The sequence below is a fragment of the Chaetura pelagica genome, unplaced genomic scaffold (genome assembly GCF_000747805.2).
Source record: "Chaetura pelagica isolate M959 unplaced genomic scaffold, ChaPel_1.0 scaffold2, whole genome shotgun sequence".
In the NCBI taxonomy this organism is placed as follows: Eukaryota; Metazoa; Chordata; class Aves; order Apodiformes; family Apodidae; genus Chaetura; species Chaetura pelagica.
Window position 1 is genome coordinate 4,831,627 of NW_009952796.1, and position 20,703 is coordinate 4,852,329.

Genomic DNA, 20,703 nt, shown 5'->3' on the forward strand with positions numbered 1-20,703 from the left:
TTTCAAAGCAGAAGAGCAAATTGCAATGCAAGGTGTGGATAGTTACACAGTTTATACTGTTTCATAAATAGTGGCTTATACTTAGTATTAAGTCCATTTCTTGGCTGTGACAGGGACACTGTCAAATGTCTATTCATTCAACTTATATTTTGGTTTAATCACTGAGCATTTAACTTCACTCAACTTTCTGTTGAACAAGTGAAGGTTCTTCAAACAAAACATTCCTAACAGTGTGTGTGTGACTTCTTTGCATTCTCCTGTGTTGTGAAGGATAAGAGAGGAGCCTTACTCATTTTGATCCAATGTTATACCTGAGCATCTGAAAACATTGCAGCTTTCTAACCTTTGCTTTATTTGTTTCTTAGGAACATTGTGTGTCCATCAAGAAGTTGGAGCATGGCTATGAGCAATGTCAGTGACTCTGTGGTTCTGAGCAATGGCAGCATCTTGTCAACTGCTACTGGCCCAGGTATCATTGCAGCTAGAGATGAAGACGTTGCAGTCCAGCAACTCCCATCCAAGGAAACCCCAAGAACAAAAGCAAGTCCAAATGGCTGCCTTCAGCTTAATGGCACAATCAAACCATCCTTTCTGCCTTTAGACAACCAAAGAACTCAGCAGATGTTGTCGCAGTGCTGCCACCCTTGTCCATACCACCATTCTTTAAGTAGCCATAATAACAAACAAGAATGTCATTCGGTGGTTGGCAGCTCAGCACCATCTCCTATGACTTCGTGCTGCATGCAGCCACATACTGAGTATTCTGCATCTATTTGCCAAAAACACGCCCCTATATATCAGCCTGCCTGCTGTCTTCAGCCCTCCCCATCTTTCTGCCTTCACCATCAGTGGCCTGACCATTTTCAGCATCAGCCAGTGCAGCAACATATAGCCAAGATAAGGTGAGCAGATTGCATTATTTGTTAGTTCTCATTATGGGTAACCTTTTTCATAACTGTTGCATTTTCTTACAAAAGCACAAGAACAAAAAGGAAGATGAGCCAAATTTCTTCCAAAGTGTTTTTACAAGTTAACTTTTGATGCATTAGCATTGTTGAGTTTGTTGGTTTTTTTTGAAGAAACCAAGTCGGGGAATTCTTTTACAAGACATAGTGTATGAAACAAACCAGTACAGAGATAGCTAAGAAAATACTGAAAGAACTGGTAAGTCTGCATAGTCTAATAAAAATCCATACCTCCTCTAAAAGGTGCATTGAAAAATGCTTTCAACAATTCTATTCATAAATGTCTTTAGGTCAGGTCAGCTGGTTCAGTGAGTTGCCCTCATGTCTTTTCAATGTATTTGTCTGTTAAACTTCAGAGGTGTGCTTGAACTGAAAAATTTTGCGTTGTTCCAAGTTGTAATACTTCCTCACCCTCACTTCAAACAAACTTGCCTCTTTGTATCTGTTAGCTTTGGAGTTCCAGTGACAGAAGTCCCAACAGTTACAAGGAACAACAACCACAAAGAAAATCTTCTACAGCCTGCTGATCCAGGGCAAAATTAGTCAGACCAAGAGGCAATTTGTAAAAATCAAATTCTCCATTGCATTAAGACACTTCATAGCTTTTTTTGCAAGGTTGCTTATTTTGAGTTGCCATTGAGCCAAACTGGATAATTTTGCACTGGGGTAGTAAAAGCTACCCTTCTCTCTGCTATCCAACATCTGCATCCTTGCTCGAAAACTACAGGTATTTCTCAGTCAGTTATAATGATTTTGTCTGGGTGAAATGCATGAACTAATTTTAAACTTCTGAGAATATCAGACTAGGACAAATATGTAATGTGGAAAAAAGTCAAAGTGAATAAAGCTTTTTTCCTTACGGTAAAAGATGAAAATAAGGATAATAATACAAAGTGCAAATTGCCTTTCCCCTGCCAGTTATTCCCTTTACAAATGGAAAAAATCTTAGTTGTTGGAGCTGCTTACAATAAGGAATGCTTTTTCCACCCTATACTTCTTTAAACGTTGGGTAAAGATTAAAACTTCAGTGTAATTTTATATGCAAAGGTATGCCAGAGGTTGAGCCATTACAGAATCAGTCAGTCATACTTTTCAAACTGTCAAAATGGGTGCACTAGTTTCACTGCTTTTCTCTCTCACATGCAGCAGGACTGTTAAACTTCATCTGTATTCCATAGTCTCGAGGAGGGGAACAAATGTGAACCACAGTCTGTGTTTCTTCTCTTAGTCTAGAAAAAAGAACAGTAGAAAGTTCTTCCAGATATGGTAAAATATTTTTTTCCATAGCACTTCACAAATACAAAGACTGTTTGAACTGTTCTGATTCAGATCTTGAGCTGCAAAGGTTTCTTGATTCTTGCGCTTCTTCCCTATGGTGTATATTTGTACATAAATGTATGTAAATTATAAATCATGATTTATGGTAAATGTTTGTTTTACTGCTAGCAGTCAAAATAAGGATACAATTTGACCTTTAAAGCACCTGTACTTATTAACTCCACTATATGCATTAGCGTACTCTACATACCCCTCACTAAGTGGTTACTGTTTCATTTCTGGATTTCGTTTGAGCTGATGCAACTGAATTTTCTCAGCAAGAAGATTCAGTTGCACTTGCAATATGCCTTGTAGGTTACAAATTAAGTGAGTCTATCTCCTAAAAGCCACCTAGCTTCTGGGTTGCTGTTACCTGTTCTTTTAGCTCTAAATGTGGTAAATAGGACTCGGGTCATGTGCCATGTTGGGGAAGCTGGACCTCAAATGCTTTTTAAACTCCTTAAACTGGCTGTGTTCATGCGTGTGTCGATGCACATCACTTGTGTTATTAGCATGGAATCAAAGACTTCTTTTGTCTCTGAATATTCTACAAGGCATGTCTAGATGTTACAGTATATAGGTGGTAAAAACGAGGAGCAACTGGATGCAACCTTGCAGCCGGATGAACACGTACTCAGGAAGAAGCAAACTGTCTCATTGGTAATTGCTTTACAATGCTAAAGAGGCGAATAAATGTGTATTCATTTTTTACACGCTCAAATAACTTTCTCTATGCAGAAGAGTAACACTTAAGTGATATTTTTACATTATCTCAGTTCCACACCTTAATCTTACTATATTTTGAGCCTATAATCTGCACAATAGCTTTTTCTCCAGATGCTTTTCTTACAAGGCTATTGGAAATCATCCAGCTTTAAAATATACATGTTTTTACAGGGTTATTAAAAATGCAGGCTTTCATATGATACATTAATTAAATTCAGTGTGTGTTCAAACTAGCTTTCATTTTGGTTTTTTGTAGGTTAAAAATTGCATTCAAATATTTTTCTAGTAAGTTGAAGGGGGGAGGGAAACAGATAGAGGGGGGCAAACACTCTTTGCAAACTGTATTGCTGATGCTTACAGCTCTGGGCAGGTAAGCAATTGTTTCAGCATGACAGGTTTTGAAGCCCAAGGCTTAACGTTTGTCAGTGACCTAATATTAAAGGAATGTGGCTCTGGAATATCACTGCACATTGGAGCATCTAAAGAAGACAGATGGAAATAATGCCACACTTGTCCTATCCTCTTGAGGCTGGCTGGATCTGGAGTTTTGTTGGGTATTCAGCTTTGAAGCTTAAACTAAATTACTTGGAAATATAATCTATACACTGTAACTTAAACATCTAGGCAACTAGTGATTTTTTTATATTGGTGGAAAAGGCTTGTAGCATAAAATAAAATATTTTTAGTGGTTGGTGGTTTGTAGAGTGATTGCGGCAAAATATCTATTGTAAAATTCGGTACAATAGGTCAGCTGCTGGTTGGAATGATGCTCATGATTTTTAGGTATTTTTTGAAGATTGGACCATCTTGAGCGAAGCTTTTTGTGTTGTGAACATATTTAAGATGTATTTCATTCCAACGTGTTTATATCTTTCTTTCTAGTGGGCATAATACCTTGATGGCACAAACACTCTCTGGGAAATTCCAGCCATCTCTCCATATCAGAATCAAGTCTGGGGACTAGATTTACATAGAAACGAATGGTTTCTAAACTTAGTTTGAAGCATGGTATGATTAGTCCTTCCCCTTAGGTACTATTATGAGATATTTTTTTCCACCCTGACTCATTGGAGAGCTCTTGTTGAAGTAACTCTTTTAGACTGAATGCACTTACATGTCTCAAGAAACCTTTTTGGGCTTAGAGCCGGTGGGAAGATGGGTAGTTATTGCCCCTCCTTTGCTCCTATCTGTTTTTGTAATCATCTGCAACCTTCAGCAAGCAGACAGTAGAAATGAGGAAGAGGAACCAAGTAAAACTGTTAATTTAAAGAAGTGGAAGAAGCAGGAAGACTGGTGCTTGACAGCTGGAAGCAGCAAGTTTGGAATCAGTAGGAAAGAGTAAAACCATGCAGCCCAGGGGCATGGTTAGTGTAATGAAAGGAGAGAAAATAAATAATGAAGAGTTGCATATTCTGGCAGAACTAGAAACTACAGTAAAGAAATGTAAAACCAGGAAAATCTTAAGATTGTTTCTGGTACCCCTCAAAATCTGTTATTTATATAGGAAGGAATAGGAGCAGAAGAGAAAGAATGTGCAGACATCATGCAGTAAGTGGTCTCAGGGTTGTGGAAAGTGTTGTGTTACAGTACTGTGTGTGGACGTTGTCTCTGATATGCAAGTGGATTGCTTCTCTGACTTGCATGTGAACTTTTTAATGGGAAAACACCAGTTAAAAGCTACCTGTATCCTTGCTAATCTTGCTACCAACCCTTCTGGAATCTCTCTTTGGTGATACAGTTTAGAAAACTTGGATCAATGATCTTACAGAAAGAGATGGGGGGGAAGTAGAAATCCAGGAGCTGCGAAAGAGCCAATGGTTCGCTGACAGGGAAACTGCTCTGACTGCTGGTGTGTGTAGTACTTGCGCTTCTGCAATATTGAGCGAATCGATTCATACAGGTACTCTATACTCAGTGTAGACCTGCTTTAAATCACCTACCATTATTTACACCTGGAGACTATACTGTTAATGCTTTTTGCTAAAGTAAAGAGAATTGTTCTGAATAGCATCTGAGTTCTCTCAGGTAAAAAAAGACAGGATAAAAAGACATGTGGGATGATCTCTGTGTGATCATGCCGCCATTTCAAGCCTACAGTGTGAACATGAAATCGGTTTAAAGCCTCACAGAAACATTCGTTTGGCTAAGATGAAAGACTGGCACATATGTAAATCACTTCTCATCCCCCATCAGCCTAGGCTGGATGTTTTAGCTCCTCAAGCTTAGTTTGTTTGAATTGCTGGATTCAAAGTGTTTGCTGGGTAGACCAATTTATATTCTAAGCAAGACAAAAACCATAGTACTTCAGAGTCAGGAAACTGGTAAAGCATTAGTATCTTCAGGCTTACCGTACATCTTCCTCTTAGTTAGATTTAAGCCTTCATTTGAACTGTTTTGGCATTGCAGATTTATGTGACGGTTCTGGGATTCTGGGTTCTGCTGTATCTCAGAGAGTTCCATGCCACACAGTTCAAACAGTATTGCAGACATACTTACACTTCAATTAATACTTTAAAAAGGAGATCTATAAAAACGAAAAAGCTGTGAAGTGAGGATAGAACATAGCTTCCTCTTACCCATTTTATATTTTCCTTCTAGTTACTTGGCATAAAGATTGGAACCAGAAAGAAACAGCTCTTGTTTTGTCAAAAAGCATGGAAATGCTTGCCAAATACCAATCTTAATAAAAAGACTGTGTTATGAAACAGCTCTCTGCTTGATTCCAGGAAGAGGATAATTGTTATCTAGTACATTCTGTGTGGCTTACAGAGCTAGTTGTATGTGTGCATACAGTATTTTCAAAGAGTCTCGGCAATAGTTTCAATAGTTTCAGTAACATTCACTGTTCACAATAACTCCTACCTGGAGTTTTTAAAACAAAGTATTTTCCACCTATCTAAATATTTTCCATTTTGAAAATTGTTCGCTTATGCTGTATTTGATGCATTAAAAGATACTTTTGAGCTTTTCATATTAAATGTATACTCATGATTTTTGTACAAAATGCATATAGATATACTGTGTCCTGCACATTGGTGATTTGTATGGAAACAATGCAAATTCTGGCCCTGTTCTTTGTTAAGCCATTTATTCCCTGCTAAAATAGGAATTTTTTTAATCCAGTGTTATTCCAGAAGGAAGAGGCTGGAGGCAGATGGAAACTACAAACTAGATGTTCCCTTTTATGTCTCTGCATTAGCAGCCTGGTGGCGTACTTAGGGATTTTAATGTTGTTAAGAGAAAGAAAGGGAGTGTTTTGCAGTCTTATGCATCCTTCTGAATCTGAGTCCAAATGTGGGATTCTCTGTTGTACATGTGTGGAAGAGGAGCTCTTCCTTCAAACAAACAAACTGGTTCTTTTTCTTTCTCTGAAATAACTTTTCATGGCAGTCAAGAATTTGAGCTGTGCTCTCTCAATTTTGCTTATTTTATTAATTTTCAATTTTTAGTCTTACTTTATCCATGAGTATAAGAGTTTTATTCTGGTTTAATTAATTAATTTACTCTTCCCATGTTAATTATTGTGTGTTGTTGGCTATGCAGACAACATGCTGCAGTTTTTATTAGTCTTGCACAAAGCTGAAAGCAAAGGATTGACACACAGAGGACAGAATACAAATAAAAAATGCCATTTATGATTCAGTGACTGATCAAATTAAAAATAACATGCCTAGAAAAACATTTAGTACACTTTACAAAAAAATAATACCACCTCATTCATTAGGAAGTTCTAAAGGATTTTTTGCAGACTTTCAATTGTACTAGTTGAGCATTAGTGTTTGTCTAGATTCAGATCTCTTTGAAGCAAACATTTTTGCAATAGGAAGAAGACACTTGGAAGGTTCATGTTCTGGTCTGAGTGCAGCTGAGTACCAGCCTGGCCATATTTTGACCTTGCGCCTCTGCACTTACAAACTCCAGGTTCTGTATGTGATAGAAGATGGATTTCCTGTGCCCTGTATCCCTCACCTTTTCTTGAACAACAGAAGAGCTAATACGTAACTAGCAATCTGCTGGGCCTTTGAACTGAAGTCTTCAGAAGACATAAAGCTGGTAATGTGAGGGAAATGGTAAAAAACATGGTTCCTTTATTTTATACTAAATTGACTGGAAAACTAACATCAGCTGTGTTCATTCTTGAGTAGGACTAATAGGTACACTTTTTGAGATGACTTTTACATACATATATTTAGAAAAAAAAATAGTGGCAAAACAGCCAAACAATGGCAATTTGTTGGGATACTTTGACTGTATGTAGTTCTCATGCAATTTTAATTGTGGGTTGTGATGAGGTTCTAATGTGAAACAAGACAGTCTTAGACAACAAAGAGCAAAAGTTTAAGTGTGGCCAGTGACCTGATTTTCAGCAGTCTTAAACAGAATTTGAAAGATTTAGGTATTCCTACTTACTGAAAGTTTTAAGTCTTCCTTAGAATGGGGGAAAGTGCCTAATGACAAACATCGACTTTGGAAAGCTCTTTGGATGTTGCCATAGTTCTGTCTGTCTCTAGCTCCTTCCAAAATCACATGTCCTTCCTCCTGGATGATATTTCAAGGTTGCCTTTGTCTCCTAGTAATAACTAGGAGATGTGCATGCTTTTAAGTAGCCAGTGGTACTTGAACACTAAAAGAAAACAAAAATCCCAAACACAATGCAACAGAGAAATACATGAGGTGTTTGAGCAATTTGGCATTAATTTTGCTGCGCTAAGATTGCTATGAGATTTCTGCCCAGGTTGTCTGTCAAATAAAGAAATATCTTGAAGCCTTGACTATCAATGTGAAATGTAAATGAGGTGGTACCACTAAGAGATTAGTAGAAATCCTAAGCTACCAGTATTGATCATATATCAGGAAGCCTGGCCTCTCTATTTGGAAATTAGCTTTTTCAAAAATAAAATACGTAGATTAATATACTGGGCTAGAAAAGCTTACATGCATCCCTTCTCCCACTTCTCCAATATTTTTTTGTGGTGTTAATGGGATAAGTTCTTGCTTTACATTTCCAGTTTGTAGGATGTTCAGTTCATTCAGTCAAGTGAATGAACGTCTGCTAAATTTTTGCTCAATACTTTTGATTATAGTAAATCTGTTTTATAGTCTGTTTAATCTTGCAGTGCTTTTTTGAGTTATAGCTACAATACTGAAAACCTCTGAACATTCAGTAAATACTCCCTTTTTCACTTGCTTCTTACTGAGCAAACAAAAGACATTTAATCTCGGGAGATAAAGAATGTGATGTTGCATTATATATATACAGCTTTATTGTTTATGCTAGCATAAGCCAAAGAGCCTTCTTTGTGTAATAATTTAATAAGTCCTTTTAAACATTTAAATTGTGTTGAATATACATTTGGTTTATACAATTCAAAACTTACGACATTCTAAATGGCTAAAATCATAGACATTGGAACAGCAGCTCAACACCAAAATGTGTGTTTGAAATTAAATACTTTGCTAAATTTGGAACAAAATTACTTAAGTTACAATGTTTTCATTTGTTGCAAGAGGTGAAACATGGAGAAAGAGAAAAACCAGCCTTTTTCCCCATAGTCACTCTAGTAAGTTGAAGAAATTGTAAGGACTGGTATGTAGTCTATAATCAGAAAAGCTCTCTGGTCAAAGGAGGTTTTCTGAGAACAAAACTGAACCCCCTAGTGACTTATATTCACAAATCCCTACATCTGCACAGGAAGGAAGACTGAAGCATGTAACAGTCAAAGCGAGATGTATAACAGTCTAAAGTTTCCCTACTCCAGAGTCAAACTTACATATGCTTAATGTCAATCAATAACGCCTGTAAGAACTTGGATTTCAGCTTTCCTTGATAAATACGTTGATAGAAATAGATGCTCTTGTATATGTCTTTCATTCTCTTTCGTATAATGGAATGGAGTTTTTCTTGTGTGTATGTTGTGATTTCTTGGGTCATGTTAATTTCCTGTCTGTCAGAGAAATACAAGATGTGACCATGACCTTGTGTTTCTCCATTCAACTGGGAAATGTAATAAGAACAGCTTTGAAATGAAATATTTCTAAGGAAGGAACTTTTTGCCAGTAAAAATGCTGAAAAGTACTCTCATCATCATTTAAATCCCAGAACATATCTGTTAATTTCACTGTAATTACTAAGAAAAGAAAAAAGACTAATGGTTTTAGACTTGTGAAGGATCTTTAAATAATATTAGTCTGCTCCAAATGAGCTGTTGGCTTGTTTTCAAATAATGATTCATGGTGGTATTTTACTAAGCTTTTTTATTGTCTTGAATAGTTCAGAACTTTTGTTCAACTTGCCAAGCAGAACTATATGTAGTCCTGCCCTTAGTGCTTCAGAAGTTAAAGGAATATATGTGTATATATAGCGTCAATTAAACCTTGTGGAGAAGAATATACTTTAAATTATGTATAAACTTTGCCGTGTAAAGCTGGGACAATCCAATTTAAGTATGTTTGTCAGTTTTCTTATTGACAGTTTGAGAACTGTGCTTAAAAGTGCTTATGCTCATTGGAGAAAAATTGAGGGAAAGAAGGATATAAGAAAAATATTTGTAGGGTGTATACTGCTTGGTTCCCTCACACACTGTCAGATTTTCCAACAGAGATTATTTAATTACTGTTCAAGAGCCATGTAGATGCTGTTAAAGAAAAGAGCTGGCTTTTCTAGCAGTTGATAACATTTACTTAGTTTGTTGAAAATGAACAAGGGAAGGCATTAAAAGTCAGTAAATGTGAAAATGAGGTTCTAGGGAACCTTAAAACTGAAAACTTTGTAAGCAAACCCTGGGCTCCTGCATCTCTACCATCTGTGTGGAGCAGTGAGGAAAAGGAGAACGGGGGTGAAACCAAACCCCAGACCTTGTAGATGTTTATAGGAACATTTAAATTTCAAGTAATTTATATGCTCAAAACTTATAGAAGTTGTAATTTTAGTGTATAATGAATCATATTGCAGTACTAAATTTATATAACTTCTAAATGAAAACACATGTATAGGATGTCAACATTTGACATTGACTGTTTCCTGTCTCTGTTGACTTGATGAAAACATAATTTCCTGATATATATTGGCATGACCTGGCAGTGTATGATGGGGAGATACCAAAATTATCTATTACTTTTTCATAGTGGGTTAATAAAGTTTAATACTGATTTCGTAGCAGAAACAAAGTGAACCAAACCTTGGCTTAGTTAAGTATATTGGGCAGAGAAGAACCTTTATAAAGCTTGGCATCTCAACTATAAAGATGTGAATTTGACATATATAATACAGTTGCCAAATAGCATAATTGATTTTTGGTCTCTCTACTACAAAGACTTTAATTTTGCTTTATTTTATGCATAAGAATAATCTTAGCAGAAATAATTCATAAAAATAAAGTTAAGCAAAGCCATGAATTGAGATGTCACACTTTTTAATGGCGTGAATTAGCAGTTAGTTTCAGATCATCTCACCCTGATAATTTAGAGATAGAGATAAAATCTTTTTTGTATTGTTCCTTGACATTTTATATGGGAGAGAACATGGAATTCTGTGCATTTTCTTGCTTTCAATAAAACCTTAAAAAAACACCTAAAAATTTTTGAATTCTCTATCATCTTTACGATATCCTTCTCCTGAGTTGTCCTGTTCTTCCTTTATACATGCAAATAAGTAAAGCTAAGAACAGACAAATACCATAAACTCTGCATATTTGAAAAACATCTACAGAGTGTTCATTATTAGAATCAAAGGAAAACTCTACATATCATAACAAAATATTCAGTAGGAGGCTTGTAAAAAGTTTTTTAACAACTTAATCTGTTGGATTTGTCTGAGTGATTGTTAAAATGATAAAGCACTTAGGTATTATACCCGATACAGCAGCAAAAGCTAGCGTGATATTTAAGAGCAATTCAAATGGTTCTCTTGGGTCTGTGGTGTTCTGAAAACATGAGGCTTTTCTTCCTCTACCAGGATTTAGTTTGTATTGTATGTTCTCATGGAAGGTGTACAATATTATGCATATCTCATTCTATCCTGCAGGGATTTAGCTTATCCTTGAGTGTAATAATGGCAAAAAGCTATGTGTTACTGCTTCTTGTAACCAGATCTACCAACAAAGGGAATAGCTTCCCTCTGGCAAAGTAAAGCATTGAGGTTAAACACCTCAGAGTCCTTTGACAGGAGTGTCTTTATATTGATTTTTTTTTTTCAGTAAGTACAGCTATTTACTGTAACTTAATATTTTTTTACTCAAGTGAATCTTTATATGAAAGGCAGGAGTGCAAAATTAGTTTTTTCTGCTATTGACTTTTTAATGATTAAAATTTAGGTATTGCTATGTTTAGACACCTAGGGTATACAAGATACTTCAGAAAGAAGACATAGGTTGTGTCCTAAAGAGTGCACTATAGCATAAATATGCTGTGTGGTTTTATTTGTCATGTTATTTATATCAAGACAAATAATACATCCCTTTTATGAACACCTGCATGAGGAAAGTAGAATTAAAAGTATGTGAAAACAGTCAGTGTTTGGTCCATTACTGCCAGAAACTGAAAGTGTTCCAGATCTACTGCCATGTCTACAATTTTCATTTATTCTGATCTCCACTCTGCTGGAGCAGCTGTTGTGTGATTGCTTCTGCTGCTGAATTATCTGCAGTACTATCAGTGATCATGTACTGCCCTGTAACTCTGTGATAAATAGCTGTAAGCTCTACGTTTATTTGCCAAATTTTGTGCAGTGCAGCACCAAAATGAAGGAGACCAGCCACCTGACTAGTTAGTTTTCTCTGAATGATTGTTTGGAAAATTGGGCTCTTCCTAATCTGTCAAGTTTCTGTCAGTGATAATTTCCATGCTGTGCTAGTGCCTGGTTTTGAGCCCTGAAATTATGGTTCACCATCACTGTTCATCTTCAAACGTCACAAAGCATGGATCTCAGCTGGATTTGCTAAGGGATTACATTTATCAGCAGTCAGAATGTTTTCATCTGAGACCAGTTTCCACAATGAAGTAGGAGATGTGACTGCAAAGAATGGTGCATATATTTTTGCAATGTTTCTGGTCCATTCAGCTGGGGATTCATACAGAACTGCTTGGGGACACGCAATGATCTGAAGAGCAGCAGTTCTTCATCAGTCAGTGCTGGGACACGGTACCTTTCTGCCAGAGCTGGGAGCTGGCTCAGCTCCAGCAAAGCACCAGAATCAGCTGGATACTGCTGCTGGGAGCACAGCTGCTGGCTCTCAGGAATAAAACAGAGAAGACACACCTTTTCTTTTAGTTTCAGATTTACCTGTGATGCTCTTAGTTGTTGTCTTACACCTTAGAATAAGGTGCAGCAATCCCAGGGAATTCCTCTGTGCTGTCCTGTGTCAGGGCTGGTAGCTTCACAGGCAGAGGTCAACAGCCTTTCTACATCTGATTTCCAATGTCTACATCTGCACACTGTGAAGCAGAAATGCAATTGCATCTGAGTGTCATGAAATAACTCAAGTCAGATGTTCAGCCAGGAAAATATGCAGAGTCATAATAGAAATTCAGAATGTTTTAGGAAGGCATTGCTTGGATAAATTAATAAAAAAGTACAATTACTTTTTAAGTGATCTGTTATATTTAAAGTTACTACCAATGTAGGCAGGAATGTGGATGTTGAAAATCATATTAGTATCTTTTTCAACCTTTCAGGTTATCGATAGACACTGACATTTTTTTGAAGTGCTGGTTTCTCCACAGCAAGTAGAAAACTCCCATTTATTTATGCTTGAAAACACAGCCTGTTTTCCTAATTTTCTTCTTTCATGGTTTTGCACCTGCCCAGGAAGCAGCTAGCATTGATTCCTTGTGGTGTGAGTCAAAGGTGGTTACTTAAATTAATGCTTTTCTCACGATAGAGATTTGCAAAGAAAACCTGCAAAAGAATATCTTGGAATATCTAGATACTCTCATTGTCCTCTGACACATTCAGGTTTGTATTCCCCTGTTGTGCATTAGATTGATGAAACAAATGCACTGCAAAAATAGTAGGCCATCCATAATTTTATTATTTAGTGTTAAATTAATCTGGAATGGTCTTATGCTGAGGAATATTCTTGTGAAAAATTGCTTTGTGCCATGTAATGTCCAGGTAATATTAAGTTTATAGAACTAGATGTAAGGATATTTATTATTTCAAAAAGCATGCTCTTCATTGTGGTTCTTAAAATTAGGACCAAGCTCCCCTTTCTGTTAGACTCATGCTATTTTCTTAACTTCCATGAGAAAACACACTCACTGCTGTAACTGAAAGGAAACTTTGGCTTCATTGAGAATCTGAAGGCAGAATGTGGCTGTGTGGTATGTTGTATTCCCCTTCTAGAGAACTAGACATTTTCTTTCTCAGACTGAAAAATATGTAAAACAACAGTATTTTTATTATATATGTGAACTGTCCCAGTCAAGTTGGTGTGTGCTCAAAGGCAGCAATGTTTTGTGTTGCCTGACAGGTCAAAATATTAGTATTTCCTACAGTAAACTTTTGGATATTATAGCAATACTTTTTTCCCCTCCTTTTCACCATGTTGCACAGCAGGATGCTGGTCCACTGAATCCATTTCATGTGAGAAATGTCTGGGGTTTTTAACGGTTCTTCACGTAGTTTCTAATTGTGTGGCGCTCAGTCTAAACTCACCATTAGGAAAGGACAGGATGAAGCAAACCATCTGTTGAATAAGGGCTGAGACTTGAGTAAATTGATAGAGCAGAACTTGTTCTTTTGTTCCCCCTTCCCTTCTCTCCCTTTGGTGCATAATATGTATTAGATGTTAATCAGTGACTGTCATTTATATAATAACTTGGTTGTGCTAGTTCCGTCACAAACAACTGTGATTGTCATGTTCCACTATCAAACTTGTGAGAACTAAGTACAGAGGTAATTCAATACACAGATCAGTGTGGGTTTTGTCCCAGCACAATTACAGAATTCACAATTTTTTTCTCATGAAAACTGATAAGGATTTTCTTTTTCTGTCTAGATTCCTTTTTTGGAGGTTAGTGGCATTTTTTAAAACTGGCTAAATGGAAGTATAATACTTCAAAAATTAGACACAGTAGTGTTAACTAAATGGGAAAGACCTGGTTTTGCCATGCATTTCTGTATTTTAGAGCATAACTAAATAATTTCTGAGGCATAGTTCTCAGGGATAAGTTTTCCTATTGACCAATATAATAGAGTCATCACAACAGCTGCAAGGGATTGGTTACACTGCTGGAATTCACCCGAGTGTACACAAGGTTTTTTAATGCATGCTTCTTGAAACAAAACAATTTGATAGCAGGTGTGACCTTTAACCCTCCCTAACTTTGAAGAACTTCATCATCATCATTTGTTCAGTACTGAATATATTTTGCAGGTGGAGGAAACAGAGGGAAATGTAGTTTGGTTTTGATGGGAAAGGGGGAGGATAAGGAAGGGTTGTGCTAGTATTTTTACCTCTCTTGTGTAAACCAAGTTAGCATCAGTTAATTTTTGAAAGTTCTGTTAAGAAAATCTGTTTTGACATATGGTTGCCAGTGAAAGCCAGTAAATTTTTGAGGGATTTAAAACTTGCATGTCTCCTAAGATGTGGCATGCAGAAGGGACTGGGAAAGCTTTGGAAAGGGTGAATACACAAGAAGATACATTGAGAAGGTGCTTGCATTGCCCCTAGAACATTATCAATTACACGTTGGTCCTTTCCAGCAAATGTTTGTCTTTCCAGCTCTTTGAGGACCTCAGGTGATTCTGTGGCAGTTCCGCACCTCGCTGTCCAAGCAAACCCTTGTATTTGGGGAATTTTATAGTGATGGCTCTCTAGATGAACCAGCTAACCCTTTACAAAGTCGTGGAGATCACTGTAATACTTATCTAGGGATGCAGAAGGCAACTTTATCTGCCGATGTGAACTTGAATTGTCATAGAAGCCTTTATATAATGAGTATAAATGCAACTTAAAACAGCCTACGTAAGTAGTTGTCCTTGGATAGCTACTGGTTGTGGTAAATAGTTGTATGGTACTGTTCCTCATGGTGAGGTCCATTATGGCACAGATGAAAACAGAACTCACTTTCATAAGTAACTGAACATATGTGGAAATACAGATCTTTACAAATAGAAGTTATAAATACACGTTTGAATCCCAATATTAACATCAAATATGCACGTATATATTTTTAATTAGTCAGTAAAGCCAAGAATGAGTGCAGGAATTACAAAAAACTGTTACCTGATTTGGTAGCTTTGGCCCCTTTTTCATACAGGCATGGAAGCAGGCATTCAGTTTGCACTCTGTTGGTGCTGAATTAGTCCTTGAAAGGGCTTATCTGTTAAAGCATTTCTCTTCATACAGTGGCCCATTACTACTAACTTCAGATTCAGATTAATGAATTCTGCTTTCAGTTCCTAATTCCTTGTCATCCACTCTAGCCTTAGTTTAGAAAAGCTGACTTTGTGGCTGAGTCTGTGGGTGGTGAGAAGTCCTTTGATACTGCCAGAGCTTCTTTTCAGTCTCAGGCAACTTCCTATTGCAAAGTCATTTTGTAACTCGGTTCATTTGGCTTTCTGTACATACTGACTGCTGAGGAGTCTTGTTCCTGTGGTGGTACCAACATTTTTTGTATTAGTTCTGAAATTGAGTGTGGTCACTGCCTCTGAAAGTCAGGTTGTTGCATCTTGGACTACAAACTGAAGGTTGATGATATTTCATAAATTTAATCTTAATGTTTGTTGCTGGATTTAACAGCAAATCCTTGTCTGTACATCCCCTTAATCCTTGAGTTACTGCAACTGCAGACTGGTTATTCTGCTTTTCTCCCACCTTTCTCCATGGCTGCAAGAAGCAAATTTTACTGCCATGTACTACCTACAGGCATGTCCCAGTTCGCAGTGCTACTGCTTTGCCAGATTGGAGCATTTCCAGAGAGCAGTGAATTACAGCTGACAGAAATTTGCTTTTACACAATTCCAATTTCTTATAACAGTTAAATTAAAATGTATTTATATTTCTTGAGGATACAGATATACTAGCTTTATATTTCTTGATGGAATGTTCTATCATAGTTACATTTATATGCTATATTGCTTGAGACACATCCTGAATGCAGATGAAAAGAGGGCTTAGCATCAGTGTTTGGCTTTGCTAGTTTTTCTTCTAACCTCCCTGCAGAGGAAGGGAATAACAGGAATGGTCATATTTATGTTACTCTGTGCTGTCAATTACGTTTTCATCGCTATTTTTTCATCATGTTGACAGGTTGCCCAGAGAGGTTGTGGATGCCCCTCCCTAGAAGTGTTCAAGGCCAGGTTGGATGGTGCTTTGGGCAACCTGGTCTTTTGGGAGGTGTCCCTGTCCATGCAGGTTCATCTTTAAGGTCTCTTCCAGTACAAACCATTCAGTGATTCTATGTTTATTAGCAGTGCTTTGAACATCTGTCTGAAGTGGTCTGTTACAGCATTAAGAGATGGTTTGCAGTGGATTATACTTGTTATTTGGTGTAATGAAGCATGGTGTTTCTTAGGCTCATTTCTATATGGGTTATTTTCCCTTTACCTTTACAGTTCCCCAGAGTCAGAAATAGATACAGTCTTAAGCAGCACTGGCACCTGGTATGGGCACGGTTGCAGCTACCTTGAGATGATGGTGCTGGAAGGTTTTGGTTCCCCTGAACTAGAGTTTCAACCCAGTGTAGTGAAGCTTATCCTTTGAAGGACAAAAAATATCATTAGTGATCACTTAATTAAGCTTTAGACTCTTGTGAAATCTCAGAGGAGTCCAGAGTTTGAGTTGTTTATCTGGTGGTGTGAAAGCATGCAAATCTTTCCTCTTTTGGAAGCCTCAATGTAGAAATGCTAAGTGATCTATTTTACGCAAACAGCTGTTTCTTAATTATTTTCTATACCTTTTAAAAGAATTAATATTAAATATGTCCTAGGAGGTAAAGGTAAAACAAATCTGTAACTTGCCTCATGTTCATGGACAAGGAATTCTTGCAAGGACTGACAGATTCTTCATGGGGAGTTTTTTTTAAGTGAAGTTTATGGCAAGCTTGCTCATCCAGTAGCTAACAAAATTAAATGCTCCCTGAACAGCAGCAGATATTAATAATTTGCTTTGGGTTTGCAATCTCCTTATCAAAGTAATACTGTTTGTATTAGATTTTTAACAAATAACAAACATTTGCATAGAAAAGTTTATATAGGTATCTTCTGTCATTCTATTTTGTTCTTTGTGACAAGGCAGAATTTATGTCCAAAACCATTTTTTGTAGAGGAATTATGAGAGACAATCAAGAAGGTTCGTTAATTGCAGTGTCAAAACGTGATGTTTTGGTTGTTCGTTCCCATCATATGCAACCTTTTTTTGTCATGGTTTTCAGTGGTACTGAATTTCCATCCTGTTAGTTGATTTGGTCTTTTGTTCAAAACTGGGAAAGCATCTTTAATAGTAATTCAAAAAATCAGCTGCATAAAATTCCACTTTTGAAAACCCAGCTGTCTGTAGCTGTAATTACTCTCTGAATTACTTGTTTGCAAAGTCTCAGTTGAATATGATTGGATGCCTTTTAAAATAATTCATATTCTAAAATATCTGATTTTCATAATTTAGCTGCTTATACATGTATGCCAAGAATTAAGCAAATTGGGAAGTGCATGTATATTTCATAATATTTTCAATTACTCTCTGTTTTCCCTCCATCCAGGCCAGCCAGACCATTCAAGTTACCAAAAAGGTAAGATATAATACTGTCGCCTAGCATATTTGCAGAATCATAAAGGCAGTAGATAAGATGATGGGAAAACTGTTATTCCCCACACAATGCAGGAGAGTAAGGAATGTTCAAGGAAAATAGTTAAGAATTGAATAAAAAGAGATTTTGGAAAAAAAAAAAAGAAAGTGTTTCTTTATGCATTGTGTAGTCAGTTTCTCAAACTGCCACAGGAGATCGTGGAGGCAGATAGCAGCAGCAAGTCCAAGCAACATTTTGAGGAATTCATTTACAATGGGTCCTTAAAAAAAGTCTGAAAAAAGGAGCCAAGGACAAGCTCTTTTACATCCCAAATCACACATGTTGGAATCCTGCAGGAGCAGGAAAGGGATAGACCACAGACGGTGGCCAAATATTTGTGCTCCCCCTAAGTAGTCTTTCTATTGATATCTTCTTTTAGAGGCAGCATACTGGGCCAGAATTTTAAAATCTATGCAGATTTCAGTGTTCCTTCTTGGCAAATATTTTACGGCTTTTTTTACTACAGCCCATGCTGTTCTCTGTGTGTGTGTGTGCTTTCTGCACAAGCATAAAACTCCTGTGACTCAGTAACTTTTTGAATATGGCTTATTCTGAGAAGCAGCTCAGTTATATCATTAATGATGATAAAACAAACTGACAGAAGAGTTCAGAAATATCATCATAATGATTTTTAGTCCTTCCTAAAATCAGAAACCCCACACAGTCAAGAACACTAGGTTTGGACTGCATATGCTCTGAAGAGTGCCAGGATCAGAGAAAACAACAGAGCAACTTACCTGAAACTGTTACAATTTATGTTCAGTAAAGAACCATGCCTGTTTGCTGATTATCTGCTTTGAGTTATATAAATCTGTTTTTTAATATTAATTCAGCCACACAAATATCTATTGCTCATAGCAGTATGGAAACTATAGATGGTATGTTTCTGTGTGTTTATATGATCTGATACTAGTGATGAATAGGAAAAAACTTTTGGTTATAATTTTTATTACTTCAGAGCAAATGTCTGTAATAGCTAGTCAGTCTGGCACTTGATGTTTGTAAAAACATTTAGTCCTATAAATAGGAAAATTCTATTAGATCATTTGCTTCCCTTCAGTTCTACTTTGTACAATTGCTCATTTGGCAAGCTGCCCCTTTGTGCTTCACTTTAATAAAACTTACACTTAATATTGCTTTTCAAGCTTTAGCTAATTAACCTCTTGTGTGAGTGAGAATGTAAGAATCACTCCATGTTTACTTAATGGGAAATGCGCACTGCTGCTGATTTTACAGTTAGAAAACTGGGAAGCAGCTGTGGGAGTGAGGAGCTGGGCATTACCTCCCTTCTTAGAAATGAGAGAGAAAATTTCTGTAGAGCAAATAATTGGATTGTGATTAGATAATGAGTTGCTCTGAAACTGAGAAAGAACCATAATCTTTTAAGACTATAAAAATTAAAGTAAGAAGAGTGCATTGCTAGAAACTTTCATGTTATGTTGCATGTAAGTTGAGGAGGAAATAAGGGTGTAGATCTTCTTGATCAGTATTTAGTGTGTACAGAGACTATTCATGTAGAATTATTCATAACCTGTTATTTTCCTAATGGCTTTTAAAACTTTGTGGGACTTTTTGCTTTCAAGATTAGACAATGTCACCCTCAAAACATAAACTTTATTAATTCAAATCTTTAATGTAAGAAAAATTGCTAAGAAATTTAGATTTCTGGGTTTCATTTCATTTTCTGATACTTTTCTGTCAATTCAACAAAAAAACCCCACTTTATAAAATGATTAACATTCAGTTTCCTTACAAAAATTCTTGTACTCTTAAAATTTAGAATTAACTAGGAGTTAAAATCCAAGGGTATGTGGTTTACTAGAAGAAAGCATTAGTTTATGTATCATGTCACAACTTCCTTGGATGTTTGAATTTACAATAGATTTTATGGATCATTAGTATCTAGGGTTTGAGGATTTTTTTAATGACTGTTTTAAATACAGACAAAATGGCTGCTACTGGGTTTTTCTTTAACATTGATTTTTCTTCTCAGATATTTTTCTTCAAAATATTTGAGCTTTCAAAGAAGAAGCTAAGTTTTTCTATCATTAATTTTTTATCAAAGCATCTGTTTTCTGTTGGTTCCCTACCTTGGATAATATCCGTGCTAAATGTTAAGTATGAAGTAAGGGAAAAGAAATTTTATATTTAAAAATTAGTTAAACAACAGGTTTCACTTCAAGTATGCTTTTTTTTCACTTTATGTAAAAACATGTTATGTGCATTTAAAGTAAATTATCACAATGACAGTTTTAAGGACTGAACATGAACTAAACAGCAGAAATATTTCTTTCAGTAGCCCACAGTTAATAGCCTCTGTAGCAGCACAAATCAAATCTGGTAAAGCCTGCATTTTTGTCAAAATCCTGGGGAAGAAAATAATAGTCTGATATGAGAAGCTCTTCTATGTGAGAATAGACAGATCAAGTATGGAGATTTCATAGAAAATGAGGGAGATTTTGTGTTTTCTTTTTAAAAAAAAAGTGTAGAAATAGACTGTTTCCCAGTGGTTTCCATCCATGCATGATAGTTAGCTTAATTTCCTGAAAGGAAAAAGGTCAGTGTTCTAACATGGCACTTCAGATAAGTATAGATTAATTTTGTGTGTAACTTTAATTTTTGTGACATCCTTTCCTCTGTTCCTCTCCTGTAGCTATGCTGCGCTGATAGCCGACTGGCCCGTAGTGGTCCTGGGCATGTGTACCGTGTTAATAGTGGTGTGTGCACTTGTTGGAATATTAGTTCCAGATCTTCCAGATTTCTCTGATCCATTGCTGGTAGGTAAATCTTAATCAATTGTACCATCCAAGAAGTACTCCTGGTTTGCTGGTTTTCCAGTGGTACCAGTAAACAGCAGATGCAAGTGCAGCAGTTGATACATTCCTCTTAAACTGAGGAATGCCCAGGA

At 36.5% G+C, this 20,703-nt stretch overlaps 1 protein-coding gene across 1 annotated transcript in view; it reads left to right on the forward strand.

Annotated features, from left to right (window-relative positions):
* The first annotated feature begins 396 nt into the window (after positions 1 to 396).
* Positions 397 to 20,703, forward strand: part of DISP1 (dispatched homolog 1 (Drosophila)) — a 32,835-nt gene continuing 12,528 nt past the window's right edge. The window contains exons 1-3 of the mRNA XM_009994759.1: positions 397 to 902; positions 17,709 to 17,738; positions 20,449 to 20,572. Coding sequence (XP_009993061.1) covers positions 397 to 902; positions 17,709 to 17,738; positions 20,449 to 20,572 — 660 coding nt within the window. The remainder of the gene's footprint in view (positions 903 to 17,708; positions 17,739 to 20,448; positions 20,573 to 20,703) is intronic.